Source organism: Cydia pomonella, chromosome 16, assembly GCF_033807575.1.
Source record: "Cydia pomonella isolate Wapato2018A chromosome 16, ilCydPomo1, whole genome shotgun sequence".
NCBI lineage: Eukaryota > Metazoa > Arthropoda > Insecta > Lepidoptera > Tortricidae > Cydia > Cydia pomonella.
This window is the reverse complement of record NC_084718.1, coordinates 2,276,131-2,303,031: the sequence shown is the minus strand read 5'-3', so window position 1 is coordinate 2,303,031 and position 26,901 is coordinate 2,276,131. Positions and strand designations below refer to the sequence as shown.

General features: G+C 41.4%; 3 protein-coding genes and 1 non-coding gene across 5 annotated transcripts in view; 2 read left to right on the top strand and 2 right to left on the bottom strand.

The window, feature by feature from the left end:
* Positions 1-16,734, top strand: part of LOC133526541 (zonadhesin-like) — a 37,330-nt gene extending 20,596 nt beyond the window's left edge. The window contains exons 6-8 of one of the 2 annotated variants that reach the window (XM_061863217.1): positions 2,707-2,907; positions 10,364-10,510; positions 11,123-16,734. In XM_061863217.1, the coding sequence (XP_061719201.1) occupies positions 2,707-2,907; positions 10,364-10,510; positions 11,123-11,274 (500 nt within the window). In that variant the 3' untranslated portion in view covers positions 11,275-16,734. The remainder of the gene's footprint in view (positions 1-2,706; positions 2,908-10,363; positions 10,511-11,122) is intronic. The other variant, XM_061863218.1, reaches the window with a different exon arrangement.
* LOC133526543 (p53 and DNA damage-regulated protein 1) lies at positions 1,499-2,056 on the bottom strand. Its single transcript, XM_061863221.1, has one exon. It carries the CDS (start codon positions 1,964-1,966, stop codon positions 1,568-1,570), a length of 399 nt encoding a protein of 132 aa, XP_061719205.1. The 5' UTR covers positions 1,967-2,056; the 3' UTR covers positions 1,499-1,567.
* A 1,175-nt stretch (positions 16,735-17,909) lies between the features above and the next one.
* LOC133526542 (N6-adenosine-methyltransferase non-catalytic subunit) lies at positions 17,910-25,183 on the top strand. The gene is made up of 6 exons (XM_061863220.1): positions 17,910-18,427; positions 18,505-18,663; positions 20,542-20,742; positions 21,893-22,049; positions 23,128-23,437; positions 24,934-25,183. The coding sequence occupies exons 1-6, from the start codon at positions 18,362-18,364 to the stop codon at positions 25,175-25,177; spliced, it is 1,137 nt and encodes a 378-aa protein (XP_061719204.1). The 5' UTR covers positions 17,910-18,361; the 3' UTR covers positions 25,178-25,183.
* Trnad-guc (transfer RNA aspartic acid (anticodon GUC)) lies at positions 17,974-18,045 on the bottom strand. The gene has a single exon. It is a non-coding gene; the product is annotated as a tRNA-Asp (tRNA).
* Positions 25,184-26,901: the final 1,718 nt, after the last annotated feature.

Sequence of the window (26,901 nt, the reverse complement as noted above, 5' to 3'; positions counted from 1 at the left end):
TTACAGAAATTAGAAGCTAACTTTAGTCTTACTTGCCTACTTAAAAAAACCATACACTTGCATCATAGGAAAACCAGGAGATATTATTAAGAATTTATTTCCGAAATAAGCAATTTATCAACTACTTATCTGGAAAATGCACCGCTAGTATCATAGTATGTCTATGGATTAAAAAATAAATAAGTATCTTTTATCAATGTACGGTACCATCCAATAATATATCATCTTTGTGTGTTTATGTATGAACTTGTATAGAATAAACAATATAGGTTAGTTTGTAAATTGCATATTTTACTAGTCATTTTATACAAATATATGATGAATAGTGCAATTAAATACTGTGAATTACAATAGGAGAATCAGCATTTTACTAAAAAAGGTACATTAAAAAAAATGGTGACCATACGTTAAAATAAAAAAACCTCTATGAAAAAAACAATTTTTCTCATTGCTCGCACAAAGGATACTTCTAGACTACAATACAATACAAATCCTCTTTATTGCACAACCTCAGAACACATATAATACATGAAGATAGAGGTAAACAACAGGCAGCCTTATTGCTACAGAGTGATCTTTTCCAGACAACCCTTAGTGGAAAAAGTAAACTTTCCCTAACAACTACCTAATGTAGTGAGGTGGAAATCACTCACAAATATTTAAAAAAAATAATACCATAAAACCTTGGAAGTGATATATAATACCGGCCGTTACTGTATATAGTTGTGCAAAGAGTTCATTTGAAATGTAGAGTTTATAATATAATATTTTATTAACCCTTTATAAAGCATAAGGGTGGTATTATCAGAAATTATGCAAAATTGAACCCTTTCACTTTGAAATACAGTTAACTATCAGGCGGGAAACACATTCCGTCTGCCTTATGAAGGCTAAACAGACTCGGACTAGGGTTTTTTTTTAAGCTGTATTTTACATTTACAAATGGCTTAAATGCTTAATTGGAGTGCTGCATTTGATTTTACTTATTCTTGAGTTGTTGTCCATCAGAGTTTCCCAAGATTAGTCCCAGTTTAGCCTTAAAGGGGGGGCTTCCAAGTACAGTCAGCATCAATAGTAGCAGTTAAAATAACGCTCCAAAAGTATCTGACATCCCAGATATCTTTTCCAAATATAGATAATTCATTAAAATTCTCGTTCTAAGTATGACTTTGAAGCGTTGTTTGATCCGCTACTTTTGATGCTGACTGAACAAATTCAATGTCTTTTGGAATCTTATAGAAATACAAGAAAGTACCAAATTCAAAAACATAAAAATTACCATGGGTCTTATGAGGTTAGAGACCAGCCGGGCTGTATTGTACTGTCCACTAAATTTTCCAAGATTGATCGGATAATTCAAATATACAATAAACATGATATATTTCAAACTTTGTGGTATTTGCAATATGTTCCTCTAGCATCCTACAAATAGACAAAGACACATTAAATTCATACCATTCTGTTGATCTTCCCAGGACTTTCAGAAGAATTAAAACAATTTTGCTGTTGAGTAGTAATAGTATATTTATCCGGTACATTTACAATTCAATACAATTTGGTAGCTTCTTCAACTAGGTGAGAAAAGTCCCGCATTTGACATAGCAGCAGTTTCCTTCTGCGACATAGGCACCAACATAAGCCCAGGCACCGCCGGTTGCATCTCCAAATCTCTCAAATTATTAACCTTCACTTTTAATTCACTGCGTAGTTTATTAATATCAATATTTAGCTGCTTCTGATCTGCTTCTAGAAGCTCCTTGGTAGTTTTATCGTTGTATTTGATAAGTACCGAACCAACAGTGATCCAATGTTTATTTTGTGATGATTTCGATAGCTCCCGCAGCGCCTCTCGGTTTTGATTTCTTCTCTTGTCTAATAATACTATCTCTCTTCGGTCACTCAATATTTCCTCTGCTAGTTTTTCTACACTTTCCAAGTATTTGAATAGTTTGTCCTGATCATTCATGTTCAATTCAAAATCAAATATTTTACAATCATTTAAATGAACCTAACCTAAAACAAGGTACTGTCAAACTGACAGCAGTGACAACCCATAACATATATATTTTTTAAATACATTTCTTGACCAATGATTCGGAGTTGTTCTGCCATAATAACAACTTTTTGGTAGAGTCTGTATAGAATGAGTCGTGGAATGTATGGGGCCCTATAAATAAATAAATATTATAGGACATTATTACACAAATTGACTAAGTCCCACAGTGAGCTCAATAAGGCTTGTGTTGAGGGTACTTAGACAACGATATATATATAATATATAAATATTTATAAATACTTAAATACATAGAAAACACCCATGAGTCAGGAACAAATACCCATGCTCATCACACGAATAAATGCCCTTACCAGGATTTTAACCCGGGACCATCAGCTTCGTAGGCAGGGTCACTACTCACTACCCACTAGGCCAAACCGGTCGCCTATACAGTATACATTCCACGACTCTTCTCTTTCCGAACAGACTCATAGCCTGCATGTTTTTGTTTGCCATATTATATACCTAAAGTTTAACAAAATCAAGGTGAAAAAGGCCTAAAATATAGACCTACTTTTTTACGTAGAGGCTGCATACCGCATATACAGGGTATAAAAATAAAATGTAAATTCTTGCGTCAAGAAAACAAACAAGTTTCTAGTATTATACACCTCTTCGTCTCCTCAGGTTAGCATTACATTTCCCTACAGCCGAGGTGACGTTCGGAAACGACCCCTCCATCGAGGACTGCGCTCCGGACGAGGAGTTCCTGTCTTGCGGCTGGTGCGAGCCGAGCTGCTGGGCGCCCTCTCCCATTTGTCCAGGCGTGTGCACCCGCGGATGCTTGTGCCGGCCTCCCCTAGTGAGACATTACAGCGGACACTGCGTGCAACAGAGGGATTGCGAGCCACGTATGGATTTAGATGAGGCGGTCTTCACATTCGGATCCGCACGCTGCTTTAATGTGCGAGCGGGACATTGCTATAAACCTACGTGTAGGCATAAGATAACCACGGTCACGCTTAGACACTGGAGCGGCGTGTAGATCCACATCAGTGTGATCACCGCGTACCTAACTTTATAAAATCTTTCACTTTCTTAGTAAATTCTTTTCTCTCTTCTTGTCTCTCTCTCTCTCTCTCTCTGCTTACCTTATAACACAAGTCATACATACTTACTTTATATAGACATATTTTACTCAGTCTTCAGTGACGTAGCGTGAACTAATCTAGCTGGGCAAAGTCGCATCTGTGACGCCCTTTTCTTTTAATCTGTAAGTATTCCCAACAGAATAAAATGTCTTGACTTCCGCGAGGCCCTCTTAAGTACGAGGCCGTGGGCGAGGGCCCACTTCGCCCACGCCTAGCTACGCTACTGACAGTCTTCTCCACCTTCAGCTGTTTTACTATGAGTATTATGAAACCCTCTGAGTTAATCAATCAAACATGCAGAAGTCCCTGTGCACCTGCATTCTAATAAACCCATTATCATGTTTAATGGGATAGTAATTAATTAGGCTTATCTCCTTAACGCTCTGTCGTTGATGAATGGGTCGAGCGAGAATTAAATGCATAAATAATTTTATAGAACTTGCATAATGCCCTTAGATACTTTCATGCAGCAAAATTATGAACAAACAAAACAGGTTAGATCCCTTCCACTAATACATAAGTTTATGAGCGAAACTTTTGTACGAACTATTAAATTAAATTGCAACGGCAAATTGCATTAGGTACACACCTAAGTATTTGTGTCGAAGAGTCAAAACAACGATTTACACCGACTCGACTATTATGAGAAAATTGAGCATCTTATTCTACAAGTTTTGAAGAAAAATGTCTTGCCGTATGTTTGGCGCTCAGCCACTGGTAAATACAAAATGATCGTATAATGAGATTCCTGCCATGTTACCTGTGTAATTATTTATGCAACCAACCCTGTAGCTATTTAAAGAACTTTATCCTAACATATTTCAATCTATATTCGTATCGACATACATTCAACCTATTCGTCATTTCGGGTCATCATGTGGGTGCTATATGTTGGCATAACTTGGTCAACCATTCGTCATGCCCTTATATGATAAAAACATTTAAAACTGCATGTGAAAAAGTATAATACTTACGCAGTTTCAATATAGAGTTTACACGTTTGTGTCAAGGTTGAATTTTCTCTGGTACCAGTGGTAAATAGCACGCTGCATTTTAGAGTGAAAACACCTTGTACCCTGAACTTTGCGTGGGTTACTACGGTTATATAAATCTCATGCTGGTGTTAATCCTATGTTTGTTTACGGATCTTTTGTTAAACCTTCTTATCTCCAAAATCATTGCACTTATTGGCCGTTATGTAAAAATAACGGAACCTGGCTTCCATTGCCCACTAAAACCGTACAAAGCGCTAACATTTGCCCCTAATTGGAAAACGAGGGCTTATGAGGCATTGACAAGTCGAAAAGCGGTCATCTTGCCTTCAAAGCAGAGATCGGAAACCGGTATTTTTTGTATGAGAACGAAAACGGTATTTTTTCGTTCTTTGTTAAGAGCCCTTAATCCTTGGAGCGTTCTCCGATTTCACGAAATAACGCTCGATAGATGGCGTTGGCGCTCGGTACGCGAGCGCCGGCAACGCGACGCGCGTTTCAATGCAGACTAGAATAATCTTGATAGTTTTCAATATAATTTCAAGCAACATTAATTTTAGTGTCATATGATATCATATGGGCACTCTTTATTTTATTGTATATGCACAGTAGTTTTTTTTTAATGTACACTACTACTAAGTGTACAGACTACAGAGTGTACTATAACCCTTGCTCTTTATTCTGTCTCTTTCACACCAATGGAAAATGAAGAAGTTACTAAATGACTGCAGGTATAAATAAAGTATATTAGTGCGATAGAGAGACAGATAGTGTTTCGTTGTCGTATCGTAAACGATTGGCATGTTGGCCACACACTTGCTTAGTGCCTAGCCAAAATACCAATCGTTTGCGTATATTAGTGCGATAGAGAGAGAGTAGTGTTTCGTTGTCGTATCGTAAACGATTGGCATGTTGGCTACGCACCCATGATACCTAGCCAAGAAGCCAATCGATCGCGCATATTAGTGCGATAGAGAGACAGATAGTGTTTCCTTGTCGTATCGTAAACGTTTGGCATGTTGGCTACGCACCCATGCTGCCCAGCCAAGATGCCAATCGTTTGTGCATATTAGTACGAGAGAGAGACAGATAGTGTTTCGTTGTCGTATCGATTGGCATGGTGGCTACGCACCCATGCTGCGTAGTCAAGATGCCAGTCGTTTGCGCACATTAGTGCTATAGAGTTTCAGTGTTATTTGAAATCACGTTAGGGTTTGTATTATTATTTTTGACCCGAATGAAGTCCATCCAGGTTCTTATGATGGAGTCCGGAGTTGGTCACCAGAACTCCTAATCTACTCATTATAATTCCATCGTGCTTGGGCTCAAAAGATTTGCCCTGACGAACACCATCGATCTAGATGAGGTCCAGGGTCTCATGACGGAGTCAGGAGTTGGTCACCAGAACTCCCCAGAACTCCTAATCTACTCATCATAACTCCATCGAGTTTGGGCTCAATAAATTTACCCTGATGAGCACCATCAATCTAGATGAAGTCCAGGGTCTCATGATGGAGTCAGGAGTAGGTCACTAGAACTCCTAATCTACTCATTATAATTCCATCGTATTCGAGCTCAATAGATTTGCCCTGATGAGTACCATCGATCTAAATGAAGTCCAGGGTCTCATGATGGAGTCAGGAGTTGGTCACCAGAACTCCTAATCTACTCATTATAATTCCATCGTGTTTGGGCTCAAAAGATTTGCCCTGACGAGTACCATCGATCTAGATGAAGTGCAGGGTCTCATGATGGAGTCAGGAGTTGGTCACCATAATTCCTAATCTACTCATCATAACTCCATCGTGTTTGGGCTCAATAGATTTGCCCTCACGAGCACCAACAATCTAGATGATGTTCAGGGTCTCATGATGGAGTCAGGAGTTGGTCACTAGAACTCCTAATCTACTCATTATAATTCCATCGTGTTTGGGCTCAAAAGATTTGCCCTGACGAGTACCATCGATCTAGATGAAGTCCAGGGTCTCATGATGGAGTCAGGAGTTGGTCACCAGAACTCGTAATCTATTTATCATAACTCCATCGTGTTTGGGCTCAATAGATTTACTCCGACGAGCACCATCAAATTACCATTATGATGAATAGATTAGGAGTTCTGGTGACCAACTACTGAGTCCATCATGAGACCCTCGACTTAATCTAGATCGATGGTACTCGTCAGGGCAAATCTTTTGAGCCCAAACACGATGGAGTTATGATGAATAGACTAGGAGTTCTGGTGATCAACTCCTGAGTCCATCATGAGACCCTGGACCTGATCTAGATTGATGGTGCTCGTCAGGGCAACTCTATTGAGCCCATACACCATGGAGTTATGATGAGTAGATTAGGAGTTCTGGTGACCAACTCCTGACTCCATCATGAGACCCTGGACCTCATCTAGATCGATGGTGCTCGTCAGGGCAAATCTTTTGAGCCCAAACACGTTGGAATTATAATGAGTAGATTAGGAGTTCTAGTGACCAACTCCTGACTCCATCATGAGACCCTGGACTTTATCTAGATTGATGATGCTCGTCAGGGCAAATCTATTAAGCCCAAACACGATGAGGTTATGATGAGTAGTTTAGGAGTTCTGATGACCAACTCCTGACTCCATCATGAGACCCTGGACCTCATCTAGATCGATGTTGTTCATCAGGGCAAATCTATTGAGCCCAAACACGATGGAGTTATGATGAGTAGATTAGGAGTTCTGGTGACCAACTCCTGACTCCATCATGAGACCCTGGACCTCATCTAGATCGATGGTGCTCATCAGGGCAAATCTTTTGAGCCCAAACAAGTTGGAATTATAATGAGTAGATTAGGAGTTCTAGTGACCAACTCCTGACTCCATCATGAGACCCTGGACTTTATCTAGATTGATGATGCTCGTCAGGGCAAATCTATTGAGCCCGAACACGATGAGGTTATGATGAGTAGATTAGGAGTTCTGGTGACCAACTCCTGACTCCATCATGAGACCCTGGGCCTCATTTAGATCGATGGTGTTCATCAGGGCAAATCTATTGAGCCCAAACACGATGGAGTTATGATGAGTAGATTAGGAGTTCTGGTAACCAGCTCCTGACTCCATCATGAGACCCTGGACCTCATCTAGATTGATGGTGCTCGTCAGGGCAACTCTATTGAACCCAAACACGATGGAGTTATGATGAGTAGATTAGGAGTTCTGGTGACCAGCTCCTGACTCCATCATGAGACCCTGGACCTCATCTAGATTGAAGGTGCTCGTCAGGGCAACTCTATTGAGCCCAAACACGATGGAGTTATGATGAGTAGAGTAGGAGTTCTGGTGACCAACTCCTGACTCCATCATGAGACCCTGGACCTCATCTAGATCGATGGTGCTCATCAGGGCAAATCTTTTGAGCCCAAACACGTTGGAATTATAATGAGTAGATTAGGAGTTCTAGTGACCAACTCCTGATTCCATCATGAGACCCTGGACTTTATCTAGATTGATGATGCTCGTCAGGGCAAATCTATTTAGCCCGAACACGATGAGGTTATGATGAGTAGTTTAGGAGTTCTGGTGACCAACTCCTGACTCCATCATGAGACCCTGGGCCTCATCTAGATCGATGGTGTTCATCAGGGCAAATCTATTGAGCCCAAACACGATGGAGTTATGATGAGTAGATTAGGAGTTCTGGTGACCAGCTCCTGACTCCATCATGAGACCCTGGACCTCATCTAGATTGATGGTGCTCGTCAGGGCAACTCTATTGAACCCAAACACGATGGAGTTATGATGAGTAGATTAGGAGTTCTGGTGACCAGCTCCTGACTCCATCATGAGACCCTGGACCTCATCTAGATTGAAGGTGCTCATCAGGGCAACTCTGTTGAGCCCAAACACGATGGAATTATAATGAGTAGATTAGGAGTTCTAGTGACCAACTCCTGACTCCATCATGAGACCCTGGACCTCATCTAGATCGATGGTGTTCGTCAGGGCAAATCTTTTGAGCCCAAACACGATGGGATTATAATTAGTAGATTAGGAGTTCTGGTGACCAACTCCTGACTCCATCATGAGAACTTGGACTTCATCCGGGTCAAAAATAATAATGCAAACCCTAACGTAATTTCAAGTGAAAATGCGTTTTTCAGAAAATCGCAGCCAAATAACACTAGACCTTACTCATAGTGTTGTGTTCCTGCCGGTGAGTAAGGTTGCCAGAGCTCAACGAGGGGTGGGAGGGGGTTAGGGTCGGCAACGCGCATGTATCTCCTCTGGAGTTGCAGGCGTACATATGCGGGCCGTATGCTTGTTTGCCACCGACTTAGTATTAAAAAAAAAGTAACACTGAAAATCCATCAATAAGCGAGTCTAAAAAATGAACTTTTATTAAGATTTTCTAATCGCAGTATATAGCACTTCTCGGAATTCCGTAGCTGATTACGATCGCAACGAATGCCCGACAATCGAGCACAGGTCCGTCCTCTAAGCGCGCTCCGCGCGGACTGAGAGCGGGGCGTCGCTGCTGCGTGATTTATACGTGTTTTAAAAAAATATAAATTTACGGCAATGTAGGTCCCATAGTTACGATTTTTTTTTTATAGGTTAACATAAAGTTACAGTTTGCTATAATATTATTTTTAAAGCAAAATATGCGTACAATTTGCGGAAATAAAATATAATAAAACCCTGTTTTCGCCAAAAAAATGAAGAAAACTCGGAAGGTATTTTATCAGTTTTTTCAAATGAATCTTCGATTGTTAATCAAACCAGCCCCTCGTACGAGATATGTTGAATCAAATTGTAGTCATTCATGTACCAAATGATTCTTGTTTATAGCAAAATTGAGAACCGAAACGCCACATCTCACTGCAAAATTTGGAAAAGACTCCCAAAAAACCTCATTAAAAAAGAGGTTTAAAAGAGAAAATGAAAATTTGAACTGTTGGAGCCCCTAGTTTAGGAAACGATTATTTAAGTACGTTATCAGTTTTTGAATAAATACTAATAGTTACGTCGTAATCTTGAATGAAAAAGGAAGCATTTTACAAAATACGCTCGTCTGTAGGAATAAGGACTCTTAATTACTTCATTTCTAATTAGGCAATCTAATAATACGAAGTCGTTATCTGAAAACACAACTGAGTCCTACATTTAGAGTATAAAATAAACCGAAATATATGGTTATTTCGATGTTTTTGCAAAAAACCGGTTCCGATCCCTGCTTCAAAGTGGTCTGATAGGATTCAAGCCCATAGTTGTATTATCTCAAGCAAAGCAAACAATAAACCGGCCAAGAGAATGTCGGGCTATGGTCATGATTCCGTAGTTACCTGTCCGTCGCAATAGGCTGCCTTGAACGAGCTCTATTAGTAAAGTATAATCAATTAATCAAGCAACAGGGAATACATTTATTGCAGCGCTTCTTCAGCGCTCTTACTAAGAGAGGACTTTTTGCGAAAACTGGAAAACCGCTTAATCGCTATAATTTTCATTGAAAGGCTTTATTAAGTTTTACTATCCCTTGGACCCATGTTTCAAAAGTTAGAGGTCTAGGGGGAGGGAGGGACGCATTTTTTTTCGGAATGATTGTTTCCGAAAATAATTACTTTCTCAAAAAATGGCTGTCAAAGATTCGTTTTGAAAGACCTATCTAACGACACTCCACACCATCGAATGAATTCCGTTTGAGAACTTTACACGAGATTTACCAAATATTGTATAGGTGCCTACCTACCTAAAAATCACATTTTTGGACTAAATCTACGGAACGCAGTTAAGCGTTAGAAGGAGCAGAGCTAATCTTGGCTTTTCCGTAAACTCCCGAAGGTAGTCCACCGTGTAGATTAAACTTCAACAAGTGGTTAGACGCCAAGGCAATGATAATGTAATATACTTAGTCTAAAGGAGAGACTTGGCCTCCTTGTAGTCCTTGTGTATATTCTACCGATTGTACAATAAGGCTGTGGTCTGAAAAATTGTTTGACATGATGCAAAAGACCGCTTTTTATATCACCGCACCGCTCACCATCAGCAGGGTGTTCATCTTCACACCCTAGAACCGAAATAGTCGCACACTGTGTAGTTTAGGAGGAATTTACTCTCTCTGACACTCCGGCTGTGGAATGAGCTCCCTGACGAGGTTTTCTCGAGGGACTACAGTGTGGGGTTTCCAAAAGGAGCCGCACCCGCACAATGCTGAACGGGGTCAGTTTGGTGATTTTACTCATTTCAGAGACGTGCACAAGCCCCAATGAAGAATACGTCTGCCGCTACGGATGTGAGATCCTCTGCGGAGGCTCTAACACCTGTCCGGACCGTCCACGGCGGTGCCAGCTCGGCTGCCATTGCAGGATTGGTTTCCTGAGAGACCTCACTACTGGTAAGAATAAAATTGGACTCAACGTGTACGGACTGACCACGTTGCCAGCTCGGCTGGCAGTGGCACTTTATGACTACTTAAATAAACACTTGAACTTGAGGATTCTTATTATAACCGATAAGAATCGAACATCCTTATGTAAAAATATCTGGTATTCTATCCAAAGCACAAGTAATGTAACCGTTGTAGTAAAACCGTTGTTTCGAGTTCCGAACTAGTGACATTCATATATTCTATTATTACGTAAAGAAGTACAAGATGTTGACTACTTATCGACTTCTTTTTCATCAAACTTATTGATAATTATTGTTATGTTAATTTATAACAACACACTAACAAGATATGGATGAAGTAAATATTTTTTTAATTTTTTATTAAAAAAATTGATATTGAATATTTAATTTTTTTTTCTAATGATGACCTGCCTGGCCTAGCGGCCCTAATGGGTAGTGATAGTGACCCTGCCTATGAAGCCGATGGTTCTGGGTTCAAATCCCGGTAAGGGCATTTATTTGCGTGATGAGAACGGATATTTGAGTCATGGGTGTTTTCCTGTGACTTGAAATAGCCAACTGGTCATGATTTCAACCAAACTTTATCAACTATTTTCAGGCCAGTGCCTCACCCCTGAACAGTGCAAAAACATAACGATGACTTCAGTCCCGGGTTCGAAGCCGGACCTGCCACCGATATTCAGAGTGCGCGTAGCACCCAATCCACCGAACCTACTCGACAAAGTCAACTCTGCTTCTCCTGAGAATTAGCCAGCAATTATCTGAAATCACATATCATTTGTTGCAACGTCTGTAGAAGCCCCAACGGCTTGGCTTCGGCTAAGGCGACAACCATAGGTGGGAACGAAAGGTCCGATCACTGTGTCTTGCTCCAACCTATGGTTGTCGCCATAGCCGAAGCCAGTTGCGCAATGTCGTGGCCATCAGCGCGTAATGCAGCATGACTCAGGGCTATAACCGCGAAAATCGAAGTTCGTCAATTGCGGGCATTTTTCTCTGTCACTCTAATTACGTCTTAGTGAGAGTAAAAGAGAAAGATCGGTTTTCGCGGTAGGCCCCCAGGCTCCTTTCTCAAAGTAGGTAGGTAGGTAATAGGGTTGCTGGTTGGGATATATTTGTAATTATTGGTGTTTATATTTAAATTGTATGTTTTTTAAGTTACTTTGTTCGACATGTGATGTAAATTGTTAAATGTTTTTGTAATTAGTGGAAAAGGAACTGAGGGCTTACCGCGAACCACGTTCGACGTGTTGCCTCCCTGTCACACTTACGTACGAATTTACAAGTGCGACAGAGAGGTAACACTTCGAACGTAGGCCCTCTGTAGCCTCCTAACGCCCAAGAGCCTACCTTTACATTTTTCATTCGTAAGGCTGGGCCTTAGTAGGCTAATAGGATTAGGGAAAAACTCAACGCCTAGAGAACTCGAAAAATAATTTCCATGAGATTAGGACAATTTGATTTAAGTAATTGATCTCATCTCGGTATCAGTCTAATCTGTAATGAAGCAAAAAAATAATATTGTGCTCGAGTGGGGGACCCGCGCGAAATCACCTTTTCATACAAATATAGTCCTCATTTTCCTCTCTGGATTACTTTATTTGGACATTATTGAGAATATTTTGACACAATTTGGTATATATCGACCACATATATGCCCCTACGTTAAATTTTTTCTAATACTTCATTATTATAAGAGTTAAGAGCATTTAAAAATTTGTATGGAAACTGTTTTTCGCTCCTAAGTTTTAGGGTTCCGTACCCAAAGGGTCAAATGGGACCCTATTACTGAGACTCCGCTGTCCGTCCGTCCGTCCGTCCATCCGTCCGTCCGTCCGTCCGTCTGTCACCAGGCTGTATCTCATGAACCGTGATAGTTAGCCAGTTGAAATTTCTACAGATTATGTATTTCTGTTGCGGCTATAACAACAAATACTAAAAACAGAATAAAATAAATATTTCTTTCCAATCTCGAGGTTCTCATCCAATCACCGAAGTTAAGCAACGTCGGGCGGAGTCAGTACTTGGATGGGTGACCGTTTTTATAGAAAATGGTACGGAACCCTTCCTGTGCGAGGCCGACTCGCACTTGTCCGGTTTTTTTTACAATAATCTAAATATAATATAAAGATCGAAAAATTTCCAACGTAGGGGCATATTAACTATTGTATTAAATTATGTACAAAAATATTTTCCATAATATCGTCAATATCCAGAGAGTAAAATGGAGACTACGTTTGTATGAAGAAGCGGCCGTCGCTTTCCTCTTCGAAATATTAATAAAATCCTGTTCGAGAAACCTCGAGAAATATTTACTCGTAAAAGTCGAGAAACCATGAAACCATAGTAGCCCAAGCAGCACATTAGTGAATTTTGCAGCTTATCTTATAGCTTTATGTTCTAAATGAGTGGTTTAACAGTGTTTGATAAAACTTATACCTTTAAACACAACTCAAAATTGTATATGAGTTCATCCTGTCACTTGTAGTTGCTTAGGAACGCTTATTGTTTCTACTTTATTACTTATGGTTGGGTAAAGTCGATTTTGCTACTTAAAGTTGCATGCAGGTTTTAATTGTCACTGAATAAGATGCAATAGTGCTATATAAGGCCCTAAAGTCACTTATAAGCAACTTCTACATATAAGTGGGAACATACCCTTATTTGGAACTTTTAATTCCAAATGACTAGTATAATAGAGTAGTATATCACCAATAGTGGCTAAAGAGATAATTTTACGGCCCTTTTGGAACCTAAAGTGATTGCAACTTTAAGGGCTAGAAATACTCTTATTGCCACTCCAACGCATAATTAAGTCTCAATAGGAGGTTCTTGAAAACCAAAAGCAGTTATTTTCACTTATTTCAAACCACTAACGATCTAACAGTTCCAAAATTAGGTCATATACATAATATCCTATCAAAAACATTTTCATGAAAATGTTGCCAAGACGAAACCATAAGGCTCGCACTGTCAAAATGTTATCAGATTTCTCGTAGAGACAAGCTTCTAACTCTACAAGCCCTAACTTCAGAAACTCTACAACAAGAGTCAAAATATGTGGCATGGCCGTTTCGGTACTGTCACATGGGCGTAAGATGCAAAATTTATTCACTAAGTATACTTGTAGTAACGAAACGGCCAAGCCACATATTTTGACTTAGGTGTAGAGTTTGTGAAGTAAGCGCTTGTAGAGTTAGAAGCTTGGCTATACAAGAAATCTGATAACTTTTTGACAGTGCCCTTATGGTTTCGTCTAGGCAACATTTTCCATGAAAATGTTTTTGATAGGATTTCACTTCTTTTTGTAAGTGTCTTCTTTGTGTATTGTCATAAGCATGGCAATCTTCCATCCCCTAATATAAATGGTAAAGTAAGTAGAGTAAATACACTTTATTGGACCACAGAAGAAAAATTCAGTAACAGATTTACAATGTAAATAAAGGTAGCAACAGGCGTTCTTATCGCTGTGAGCGATCTCTTCCAGACAACCTTAGGGTAGCAGGATATAAAGAACAAAAAGCTTTAGTGACAGGTAGTGCAGGAATACATTACAGGAATAAGAAGATTACACATTACAATGAAATACATACCAATGGGTACAACCAAATAGTTAAATATTTATCAGATACATATATAATGGTTGGGGGAAATTTACTATTAAAAATCCCGAAATACGTATCTGGGGGCATCTTTTATACAATCTTCTTTTTTTACTGATCCCCCCTACAAACTTTCCTCTATTCCCCCTAATGCCCTTTTCCTTCCCTTTTCACCTTTACGGGTGATTTTGGGGTTGATAACTATTCTGTATCCTTCCCTATAGGAAAAACTATCTACACACTAAATTTCATCTAAATCGGTTCAGCGGTTATTGATTCCCCATACAAAATTCCACCCCCCTTTTCACCCCCTTAAGGGCTATATCTTTCCAATTTTTTTTATTTCGTTTGTTGTTTGTATACTAATACTATGCTACATACCAAATGTTTGCTTCTTAGGACTTCAGGAAGTACCCCAAGGGTTTTGGTGAACATCAGTGAGTGAGTGAAGTGAGTCAGTGACGAAAACGGGGTTTTTCCGATACGAACAAAATCTTAAGTATGAGAGCTATGCATCTGAATTTTTTTATGCTTATTAAGTCCACTATTGACATTATATCCCGAGAATTTTGTTTATCTGGTATAATCCAAACCCAAGTTATGAGGGTTCAAAAAAACGACGAAGCGCTTTTAGAAAAGGTAGGCCATGCGCTTCGCTTTGCTCGTCTTGGCGGGGGCACTACCCTGCCCCCAGATTTATTTTTCCTATTGCGGCGCCTCCTCTGTCAATAGCATTCACTGCTTTGCCACTCGCAAGAGACAAATAAGTGATTTTCAGACCTGATAGTTCTAAATAGAGAACAAATAAGTGAAAATAAACACTGTAAAATATTTTTTATTCCGCCATGTTTACAAATGGAGTCCTTGAAAATGAATTATTTTAAACAGAATTTTATCACACTGACGCATAATCACAGACCTTTGATAGTTGTGACGATGTTACTTTAACATTGTACGTAACCTACAATCATTAGGTCAGGTTTTTAACAGTTTTATTTCTTATCAGTATCAATTCCTCATTTGATTTAGCACTCTCCTTTTAAATATTCCTGGATCAAATCAAAGGCGCATCGAAATTTACAAAGAAACCATACTATAGTTTCACAGTAAAAAATCATTCCCAAGGATTTTGTGCTTATTTCAATTCCTGTATAACGTGAAGTTTTCATCACTTTACCAAACAGATATGTACATCCAAAATTAAAATGGCAGATCACATTCACTTTTAAAAAACACAACTTATTGTCTTAATTGTTGCCACGCCACTCAAAGGAAATTGGGCGTCTCATTTATCACTCCTTGACCGAACTGAAATTGTAATACATTCATTCGTTCAATATAAATCGTTCACTACGCATAACTGTCACCCATAGTTCTAATTGCCACTTAAGGTAATCGAGAGATCTCCTATGGATTCAATTTAGAACCAAAAATAGGCTGCAATTTTTCTCCTTTTTGGTCTATATTGGGTCTATATGGGTTCTTTCCACCTATATAGAACTTAGTCATGGCTATATATTTCACTTAAGTATCTAAATAGATATGATATACGAGCTATTTCCCACCCCGTGTGCTACTTGGGAGGTATAAGTAGTATATACTTACTGTTGTGGTGTCGACATTTTCCAAAATTATGAAATTTCGTGGAACAATTCCTTCTTCTTGGAAACTTCACATATTCTTGTATGGGCACCGAAATTATATATTTCCGAAATGAAATTTTCCTTTATTTCCTGTGTCTTTTTTTGTTTTCAAAAATTTACCAACTTCTTGGAAATTTGGCAGAACTTGTTTGTTCATCGTATGAGTAACTTCATAGGCATGCTGTACCTGTATGTCCGGTGTAGCCTAGCCTTTAACTACGTACCTGGAGGATTTTTTTTTCATAAAATGTGATCATACTACTCGATACTTTTTTTTTTTTTTTTATACCACGACGGTGGCAAACAAGCATACGGCCCGCCTGATGGTAAGCAGTCACCGTAGCCTATGGACGCCTGCAACACCAGAGGCATTACATGCGCGTTGCCGACCCTTTAAAAACCTGTACACTCCTTTTTTGAAGAATCCCATACTGTAGCCCCTCGGGAAAATACTCATACTAGAATGCAAAGATGGATAACGTGTTTTTCACCACATCAGCTGGTAAAGGCTCTCTTTTGATTGTTCAAAAACTGATGATAAAGTTGCATTTTATCCACATGTGGGGCAAAGTAATCAGATGCATATTTTGAGTTGTTTCCTTATGTTAGCTGGTAGAATTGACTTTTAAATGATTTTGAATAAGTATTTAATGACTTTTATTTGGATTTGATTTTATTTCATTTTTCGGTTAATATTTTCTTCGGGTTGGTGTCGTGAACAGTTTTGTGTTTCACTCGGGGGCAAAATTTGTTTAACTCTCGTGCTTTGAAACCCTCGCAACGCTCAAGATTCAATTTTACGAACCACTCGCTACGCGCGCGCTTGCGCGGGTATCAATATATTAGCACGAGCGGTTAAACAACAACGTTGCCCCCTTGTGAAACAAATAATTATTACTCAGATCGAAATATGTAAGTCTGTAAATATTAATTGAATAAAGAATTAAATGTTTTTTATAACTTCATTGTGTGTACAGAAATTCTTTACCTATTCCCCCAATAGCTCAATACCACCAATCAATAATACAAGGCCCTATATTTGCCCTATACACCGTGGGCCCATATAACCCGACAGATTTTAATCACGCATCACACGTTATAAGGAGCAAAAAATTTTATAACAAATTCGGCATAAAAAATATTTTGTTTGTGTGTGTGTGCATGTGTGTTTTTTCAGCACACGACATGTTATTTCTTTTTACATCTTGGCGAAATTGCATTGCAACAAAAATTAATAAGTAAAGTTTTTTTTTTATTTAGATGCAGATAAATATTGCGTCATGTTTCCTTTAAAACTTTAATGTCTATCAGTAGGTATGTCTAAACCAAGTCACACAGTGGCAGCATCGCAGCCAAAAAGGCGTTTTTCACTAAGTAATAACTTAATAACAGAAACAAATTTTCACAAGAGTTGTCATTACTTATCTATAAAACAAGACCGATTTCAGAAATGTATGACATAAAGTTTTCTGATATCGGTCTGGTTTTAGTCTCTAAATGCGGTCAATAATACACTTTTAAAATCTGTCGGGTTATATATGTGTCCATGGTGTATAATAATATATCCTCAAATATTATTTTCAATAAACACTAGTATGTACAGCTTTTTGACCCTTAAATGCATGATTTTTTCTTTTTGTCTGAAATTAATATATGTGTTACATAATTGTTTACTGAATCTGGGAAAAAAAATTAAAACATCGATTTTCACTGCTAAATCAGTGTTAGAATTGACATAGGCTAAATCATATTTATGTAAATATATAATTTTCAGTAAGAGATATATGAAAAATCTTACTACTACCTATGATAAAGATTTTAAATAAAAAACAATTGCAAACCCCGGAAAAAACTACCTAAATCACATCCTAAAAAATCACCAACTTTTCCAGATTTTCCAAATATTCCGCCATTTCGTCTTTTTTAAAACTAAAATACTGCGCAAATTTTAATAAGACATCTGAAAGTGTATTAATTTACAATCTAAATAATTATACATGAATAAATCAATTTTATCTAATTATGCATAAAATTTTATGTTTTTTGTTGTGTAGGCTGCATACATCACTATGCATTTAAGGGTATTTCAACGATCAAGGTGCAGTACCCAAAATAAATGCAATATATCTATAAAGCAAAACAGAAATAATATATAAATAGGATAAGAAATAAATAAAAAGTGGATAAATAAAATGAAAAAGAAACTCTCCGGCGGGGAATCGAACCCCGGTCTCCCGCGTGACAGGCGGGGATACTTACCACTATACTACCGAAGATGTGGTAACCTTTTTGAAATTAAGCATTAGCTCTTTCTATGTACATATAGTAAAAAAATTATCGTAATTTTTTTTCATAGATAGGTATTTAAAATGTATATATTTAAATCAATATTATTTCGAATAAATAACAAGTTTCAATATTTGACAGAGAAACCAATGAGGCAATGAAGTGCACCATAATTTTGTCGGAAAACAATGCAACTTGTTGTGAGACCGGTTTCGAAACGTCACCCTATCTGTCAAATCAAACAGAAATGACGCCGACTCCGTGTCGAGTCCAAGTTTTAAGTTTTATGCAGTCATAGCAAGAAATATGAGTGAAAAATTAAAGGAATTACGCGAGCGCTCTCAAAAGAGAAAGAAACTTTTAGCACAAACTGTACGTGAACTATACATAACCTCTAAATATTTTTGGTGGACTATGGGTGAACTTTAGTCGGTAATTCTGGGTTCCAGCTTGGTGTTTCGAGTGTGAGTGAGCTGCGACAGGCTCTAGGGACATCTAGCGATGTGCCGGCGAAGAAGCTGGCGGTGTCGGAAGGCACGGAGGACAAGCCAAGCAGCAAGGAACAACCCGATGGCTTGGTGTATACAGACTCTTCCACTTTTCTTAAGGTTTGTGAAGTGTAGATGGAAAAGTTATGTATATACTAAGAAATTAGAGTGTATAATAACCATACTGAATCGTAAAGTAAATAAATGGGAACCAGTATTTAGTACTTAAATGTAAAATAATGTATTATCTGCTTAGATAGCACAAAAATGTATTTATTTGTCAGTAAGCAAGTTAGCAGGATAAAAGAGTCATTACTTATCTGGAGCTAAAATAATCCTACAAGGAAAAGCATAATACACATCATTGTAAGCAACCAAAGCAATGTTTTTGTATACTGACATTAATTAAAACTTTAAAATCATAATTTAAAATATTCACAGTCAGTTTAAGCTTACTCTACACTTATTTTTGGTAGTTGCATACGTTGTTGCTGTGTTTTTGTGCAATATTAGACTGATAATCTCTTGTACCATCGAGAGCATTGATGGTGTTTCAATTTCGAAAATGTTTACCTCGATTTTTGCAACAAGTGAAACTCTGCCCTCATACAGATAAGCAATTAGAATGCATTTAGGATTCCTATCTCAATTTAAAAAAGGCTAAAAGCAGGTAATTCATAGATGGTAGGATCCTATAGATGTGTTATATGTATGCGCTCATGAGGGACAGAACATATGCAATGCGACAAAATTAAAAACACATTTTAATATTCCTAACAACAACCTAACCTCCAGGTCTATGATTCTTATGTATGTTAAGTACTCTACATTGTACTTCAAATTCATTTGTATATGTGACTGTTTGTGTTCTAAATAAATAAAAAAAAAAAAAAAAAAAAAAACATACAAAAAAACAACCTACGCCTTGCGCCCGCCACCCACCATAAAACCATACAAAAATTTATGGTGGGGTATAAAAAAAATGAGACTGATAAGGACAAACAATAATAACGCTTTCTCTGCTACTCCTACTGAAAGTTTCATAAGAGCATCTCGTTTGGTCATCTGCCGGCTCTACCATTTCATCTCTTTACTATTGTAGCTCTATGAGGTAATGAGACAAGTAATACTTAGTAGAGATGGCTTATTAGTTGTTGTTTAGACTAAACTTCGCGCCCTCATACAATGCCGGCCGTGTACAAAGATAATGACCGAATAAACTTTATAGTTCATGTCACCCATGATGCCGCGCAGATTTGTCAAATCTAACCTGACATTACGAGTCAATTCACGCGTCGCCGTGAATGACACAATCTATACTAAACAAACCTTTTTTTTCAACACCCACATTTTTAAGGGTCATGCCATTTGTTATCCCTTCCATGTTATTGCCTGCCTGCATGCAAAACATTTAAATGATTTTTGCCTTATAGCTGGAACACCGCCAATGCTCACGATAGTACATCTAGGATTTTATATTACAATTATACTTTGAAATTGTATGTCCATATAAAAATCATGTGCACACCATTGGCATATATCTAAGGACGGGCTTTACGGGCACTAAGAATGGTGCTAGTTCAGTGTTTGGCGTGAGTCCACAACACGATTGGTTGATGAGTTCACATCACGCGCGCGATTAATAGCAATCGCAACTAGTTGCCTTAGACTGCACGATTGGCTCAAATTCGTGAGTGACACTGCTGTACTGTCTCCATTCTTATTGCCCGTAAGGCCCATCCTTAGATATACAATTATACATATGTCAGTGCACACTTTGTAATAAAATTCCATTACTTACAATGAATTTAATAACCTCGTATCCAAAGTAATTTGAATGTCTTCTTTTTCTTGTCATCCTGTTACCCTCTGCTGGGCTCGAATCATATTCTTCCACTGCCTCCGGTCCTGGGCAGTTTGGGTAACCTGCTCCCATCCCTAATACACCACTCTTATCTTACGCAAAAGCGAGTGTACATGTACAACAACCCCCTACAGGGCACCCAGTCCTCCAACCCCCACAATGACTACTGCCAGCACTTCGTAGACACTGGCCAGCGGCCACAGAACTTCATTCGAGATGTGGGGCTCGCAGACCGATTTGAGGAGTACCCGAAGCTGCGGGAACTCATCAAGTTGAAAGATGACTTGATTGCTCAGACAGCCACGCCGCCTATGTACTTGAAGTGTGATTTAAAGGTATGTAAACTCAAGTGTATAAATACCAATAGGGTTGTTTCCAATTTTTTGAAACGCTTGTATTACGTTCTATATTAACTAAAAGTTGCCCTAAAATTCAACTTTTATACTAAAAACGGCTTTAAATATAATAAATAACAAAATATATTTTGACAGATGCTTTCGCGCCCAAAACGCTCTTTGAAAATTTTGTGACGTCACAGTTTACGGTTTGACACATAACTACATACACACGTAGAAGATACGAACTGTCAACTGACATTTGTCATTTGTTGTTTATCGCCTAACTGTCAATCCGAGAGTTGTGACGTCATCAGAATCTTCAATGACGTTTCGAGTTTGGTCACGTGACGTGTGCCAAAAGATATTTTAAATTCAATATTTACAAAAATATGATCATTACAGGTCCCCTAAAAGTAGTTTAACATGTTCTTATAATCCAAAAGAATTTATTGGGATGCAATTCTGCCCTAAGATTTGAAGATGGAAACAACCCTATTCAAAGCCTCACTGCAATAAGCAATATGGTAGATAACAAAATAATGTAACAACCATCTCCTAAATTCAAATTAGATTTGGTTAACATTGAAATTTTGAGTCTAAACTAGAAGAACTCTACTCCATTTCATGAAACTCTGTGGGTTATAACAAAAGTCGGAATCTTTTCGAGCTATGTTGCCATACCTTTGGCCTATGCTATACTCTAATAGATAGGTGTGTCCACACAGAGCGAGCAGCGTCGCGAGGCAATTCTCTCGCGCGGCAAACGGGCGATGCACGTGTACATGAGCCATTTGCCGCCCGAGAGAATTGCCTCGTGACGCTGCTCGCTCTGTGTGGACCCGCCTGATGGCGCCAATTTTGGATATTTAACAAATTTAACACATATTAGTAAAAGAATAAGGATCAAAGTTAAATTGCGTTCTAAAAGTTTTCATGTCTCAATTTTCTTTGACAATCCACCTCTATTTCAAATTCTCTTTGGTTAATAATGTCTTTACAATCGTTTGAGTTGTGAGTTGAGCCCTTTTTAGCACTTCAGTTCTTTGAGAACCCATCATCAATTTTGAAAGTTTTAGATAACAAAATTCGAGTAAAAATGAACAAATGTTGAAATTGTTGTGTTTGAAGATACTGTGTGTTGTTGCAGACATTTGACTTAAAACAGATGGGCAGCAAATTTGACGTGGTACTAGTAGAACCTCCGCTGGGTGCTGGCTGGCGTTGGCCTGACGTACTGGCCTTGGACCTGCAGCAGATAGCTCAGCCTCGGTCCTTCGTGTTCCTGTGGTGCGGGAGCTCGGAAGGTGCTTTTTCTGTTTTTGTTAGTTATGGACTTAATTTTATGCTTTATAACCTAGCTAAAGAGAGCGTGCAGTTTTAATTATCCGATTTAAATCACGGGTTGACAAACACGACAACGCGCAAGAGAGCAACCGTAGGCAATGGGGCGACACTCCTCCTTTCGGCTTTTCTCGGCTCCTCTCGGCTCAGCATTTCTCCGAGCAATTATTAGGGTTGGCACAACTGTACGTCCCTATACGTGCACGACCACAGATAAGATAATGACTTGAATTTTGATAACCCTAAGTGGCCGAAAAGGATAGTGCTATACATTAGAAAGGGACAGCATAATTCGACCCTGAATCACTGTCAAACTTCGGTTGTGTAGGAAGTGTCATTTCCGTACGGTAGTACTATTATTCATTCTGTGCCGTAGGGGGGCATAAGGAGGCTTATTGGCGTTAACTCATCAGGGGTGACGGCCGGGAAATCTGAATTCATTCCCACGGGAACGAAAAGTAGGTTTGATTAGAACTGTGACCCCAAAAGAATGAAAAAAAAAAACTCGGGTTAGGTTAGGTTCAAACCGCGATCCTCACAGAAACATAATATTTCTGTAAGTAAGTAAGTAAATATTCTTGATTGCACCAACAATTATACATTTTACATACATGTAAAACTACAAATGAATTTTAAAGGAAAATTTTTGCTGTTGTATGTTTTTGTTTTTTATATATTGAAGCGCTGGTGGCCTAGCGGTAAGAGCGTGCGATTGCAATCCGGCGGTCGCGGGTTCAAACCCCGGCTAGTACCAATCAGTTTTTCGGAACTTATGTACAAAATATCATTTGATATTTACCAGTCGCTTTTCGGTGACGGAAAACGTGAGGAAACCGGACTAATCTCAACAAGGCCTAGGGTAAACCTCTGGGTTGGAAGGTCAGATGGCAGTCGCTTTCGTAAAAACTAGTGCCTACGCTAAATCTTGGGGTTAGTTGTCAAGCGGACCCTATAGGCTCCCATGAGCCGTGACAAAATGCCGGGACAACGCGAGGAAGGTGTTTTTGTTTTCTATTTTGTCACACTAAATGTTGCTTCCAGGACTGGACATGGGTCGCGAATGCCTCAAGAAATGGGGTTTCCGGCGCTGCGAGGATATCTGCTGGATCAAAACCAACATCAACAATCCCGGGCACTCCAAGAACCTGGAACACAATGCTGTGTTCCAACGCACCAAGGAACACTGCCTCATGGGCATCAAGGGCACCGTCCGGAGGTCTTCAGATGGAGACTTTATCCATGCTAATGTGGATATTGATCTGATTATATCGGAGGACCCAGAGTTCGGGAGTACGGAGAAGCCTATTGAGATATTTCACATTATGGAACATTTTTGTTTGGGACGGAGAAGGTAAGTTTGCTTTTTTTTTACTTTGTTTTGGGGCTGACTGCAGATCCCATCTGCTGGGTGAAAGCTTCCTCACTTTTTCTCCACTCATCCCTGCCGTATGTTTGTTTAGTGTATTTAAATTAATTTTCTGCACAAATGTGACCGTAACTAGCAAAACGTCCCACTTTGTCGCCGAGATTTGCTTGTATCTGTACACGAATAACCTGCCAAGGCGTCCTTAAGGCAAGCGACAAAGTGGGCCGTTTCGCCGGTTTCGGTCACAGATATTGTTTAGTAAAGATACAAAAGTTGATGATTCCAATTTTCTAGAAAGCGCAAGAGCTGAAAGTCTGATCATGCCTCCTCTGGTCAAATTTATGTAATCGATTTATGAGGCTACGTGCTTTTTACATCATTTCACTTCATTATAAGTCCATTATAGCGATATCTACAGCATAACGAATGAATTAAGTATTATTGGCCAGAACATTGTTACTGATGGTTTAATTTTAGTGCTGTGGATTCAGAAAGCAGTTTTGGAATAATCCTATAATTATTTTTTAAATCCAATCCGGTTGCCAAATACAAATACCCTTTCTTCAGTAACATCGTCGATTCGAAACATGATTAAACAACTTTCTCTCGATAGAAAAAAAATCACGAACATACCATAAAAATTTCTTACATAATTATTTTTTGCAAATGCTTTTAAAACGCGTCATTTTGTTTTTGATCGACTTCATAGATTTTTTTTGTTGAAACTGACTAAGAATATCAATCCAATAACAAAGATTTCCGCGTTCCCGGCCACACACGGCAGTCCGTTCAGTGCTCAGCGAGCCGCGACTTGAATTTACGATGCCTTTTTAAGCCGGCTTTTCAAGTTTATTATCTACTATTAGATATCTTTGACGACCTGTCTGGCCAAGTAGGTATAGACCCTGCCTGTGAAGCCGGTGATTCCGGGTTCAAATCCTGGTAAAGGCATTTATTCGTGTGAATAGCAGAGCATGGATATTTGTTCCTGACTCATGGATCTTTTCTATGTATTTAAGTATTTATAAATGTGTATATACTATATATATCTTTGTCTAAGAACCCGCAACACAAGCCTTATTAAACTTACCGTGGGACTAAGTCAATTTGTGTAATAATGTCCTATAATATTTCGTCAGGTGACAAGCAAAACTCTTTAATTACCACCTTAAAGTTCATAGCCATAATGAACCATATTACTACTACAATAAGGTTCATTTTTGTTTAATTATTTTTTAGTTATTAGTGAGTTTTGCTTGTCACCTGATGATTTATTAATTTATTTTTATATGTAACTTATTTTATAATTGTTTATCAGTTTTGAATGATTCACGGTTAGTTTCACTAGACTTCAATCTATATAAAAATACCTGCGAACAAGATGTATGTAACTACGTCGAAACATCAGGAGCTCAAAAACAATATATAAATTCATCACGGTTAATATCCCGGTCGATTTAAGTGTTATCGTATATCCTCAGAATCCACCTATTCGGGCGCGACTCGACCATCCGGCCGGGCTGGGTGACGCTGGGGCACGAGCTCACCAACTCCAACTTCAACGCGGAGCTGTACGCGGCCAACTTCGCGGACGGCCGCGACTCCACGGGCTGCACGGAGCGCATCGAGGCGCTGCGCCCCAAGAGCCCGCCCAACACCAGCAAGGCGAGGCCGAGGGGCCGCGGCGGCTTCCGGGGCCGAGGCCGGGGCCGCGGCGCTCTGTAGGCTGGACTACACTCCACGGGCTGCACGGAGCGCATCGAGGCGCTGCGCCCCAAGAGCCCGCCCAACACCAGCAAGGCGAGGCCGAGGGGCCGCGGCGGCTTCCGGGGCCGAGGCCGGGGCCGCGGCGCTCTGTAGGCTGGACTACACTCCACGGGCTGCACGGAGCGCATCGAGGCGCTGCGCCCCAAGAGCCCGCCCAACACCAGCAAGGCGAGGCCGAGGGGCCGCGGCGGCTTCCGGGGCCGAGGCCGGGGCCGCGGCGCTCTGTAGGCTGGACTACACTCCACGGGCTGCACGGAGCGCATCGAGGCGCTGCGCCCCAAGAGCCCGCCCAACACCAGCAAGGCGAGGCCGAGGGGCCGCGGCGGCTTCCGGGGCCGAGGCCGGGGCCGCGGCGCTCTGTAGGCTGGACTAGACTCCACGGGCTGCACGGAGCGCATCGAGGCGCTGCGCCCCAAGAGCCCGCCCAACACCAGCAAGGCGAGGCCGAGGGGCCGCGGCGGCTTCCGGGGCCGAGGCCGGGGCCGCGGCGCTCTGTAGGCTGGACTAGACTCCACGGGCTGCACGGAGCGCATCGAGGCGCTGCGCCCCAAGAGCCCGCCCAACACCAGCAAGGCGAGGCCGAGGGGCCGCGGCGGCTTCCGGGGCCGAGGCCGGGGCCGCGGCGCTCTGTAGGCTGGACTAGACTCCACGGGCTGCACGGAGCGCATCGAGGCGCTGCGCCCCAAGAGCCCGCCCAACACCAGCAAGGCGAGGCCGAGGGGCCGCGGCGGCTTCCGGGGCCGAGGCCGGGGCCGCGGCGCTCTGTAGGCTGGACTACACTCCACGGGCTGCACGGAGCGCATCGAGGCGCTGCGCCCCAAGAGCCCGCCCAACACCAGCAAGGCGAGGCCGAGGGGCCGCGGCGGCTTCCGGGGCCGAGGCCGGGGCCGCGGCGCTCTGTAGGCTGGACTAGACTCCACGGGCTGCACGGAGCGCATCGAGGCGCTGCGCCCCAAGAGCCCGCCCCACACCAGCAAGGCGAGGCCGAGGGGCCGCGGCGGCTTCCGGGGCCGAGGCCGGGGCCGCGGCGCTCTGTAGGCTGGACTAGACTCCACGGGCTGCACGGAGCGCATTGAGGCGCTGCGCCCCAAGAGCCCGCCCAACACCAGCAAGGCGAGGCCGAGGGGCCGCGGCGGCTTCCGGGGCCGAGGCCGGGGCCGCGGCGCTCTGTAGGCTGGACTACACTCCACGGGCTGCACGGAGCGCATCGAGGCGCTGCGCCCCAAGAGCCCGCCCAACACCAGCAAGGCGAGGCCGAGGGGCCGCGGCGGCTTCCGGGGCCGAGGCCGGGGCCGCGGCGCTCTGTAGGCTGGACTACACTCCACGGGCTGCACGGAGCGCATCGAGGCGCTGCGCCCCAAGAGCCCGCCCAACACCAGCAAGGCGAGGCCGAGGGGCCGCGGCGGCTTCCGGGGCCGAGGCCGGGGCCGCGGCGCTCTGTAGGCTGGACTACACTCCACGGGCTGCACGGAGCGCATCGAGGCGCTGCGCCCCAAGAGCCCGCCCAACACCAGCAAGGCGAGGCCGAGGGGCCGCGGCGGCTTCCGGGGCCGAGGCCGGGGCCGCGGCGCTCTGTAGGCTGGACTACACTCCACGGGCTGCACGGAGCGCATCGAGGCGCTGCGCCCCAAGAGCCCGCCCAACACCAGCAAGGCGAGGCCGAGGGGCCGAGGCCGGGGCCG

Coding starts and splice junctions, on each gene's coding strand:
- LOC133526543 (XM_061863221.1), bottom strand. CDS start 1,966: ATGAATGATCAGGACAAACTATTCAAATACTTGGAAAGTGTAGAAAAA.
- LOC133526542 (XM_061863220.1), top strand. CDS start 18,362: ATGAGTGAAAAATTAAAGGAATTACGCGAGCGCTCTCAAAAGAGAAAG. Junction 18,664..20,541: donor ACTCTTCCACTTTTCTTAAG/GTTTGTGAAGTG, acceptor AACCCCCTACAG/GGCACCCAGTCCTCCAACCC. Junction 23,438..24,933: donor TTTTGTTTGGGACGGAGAAG/GTAAGTTTGCTT, acceptor GTATATCCTCAG/AATCCACCTATTCGGGCGCG.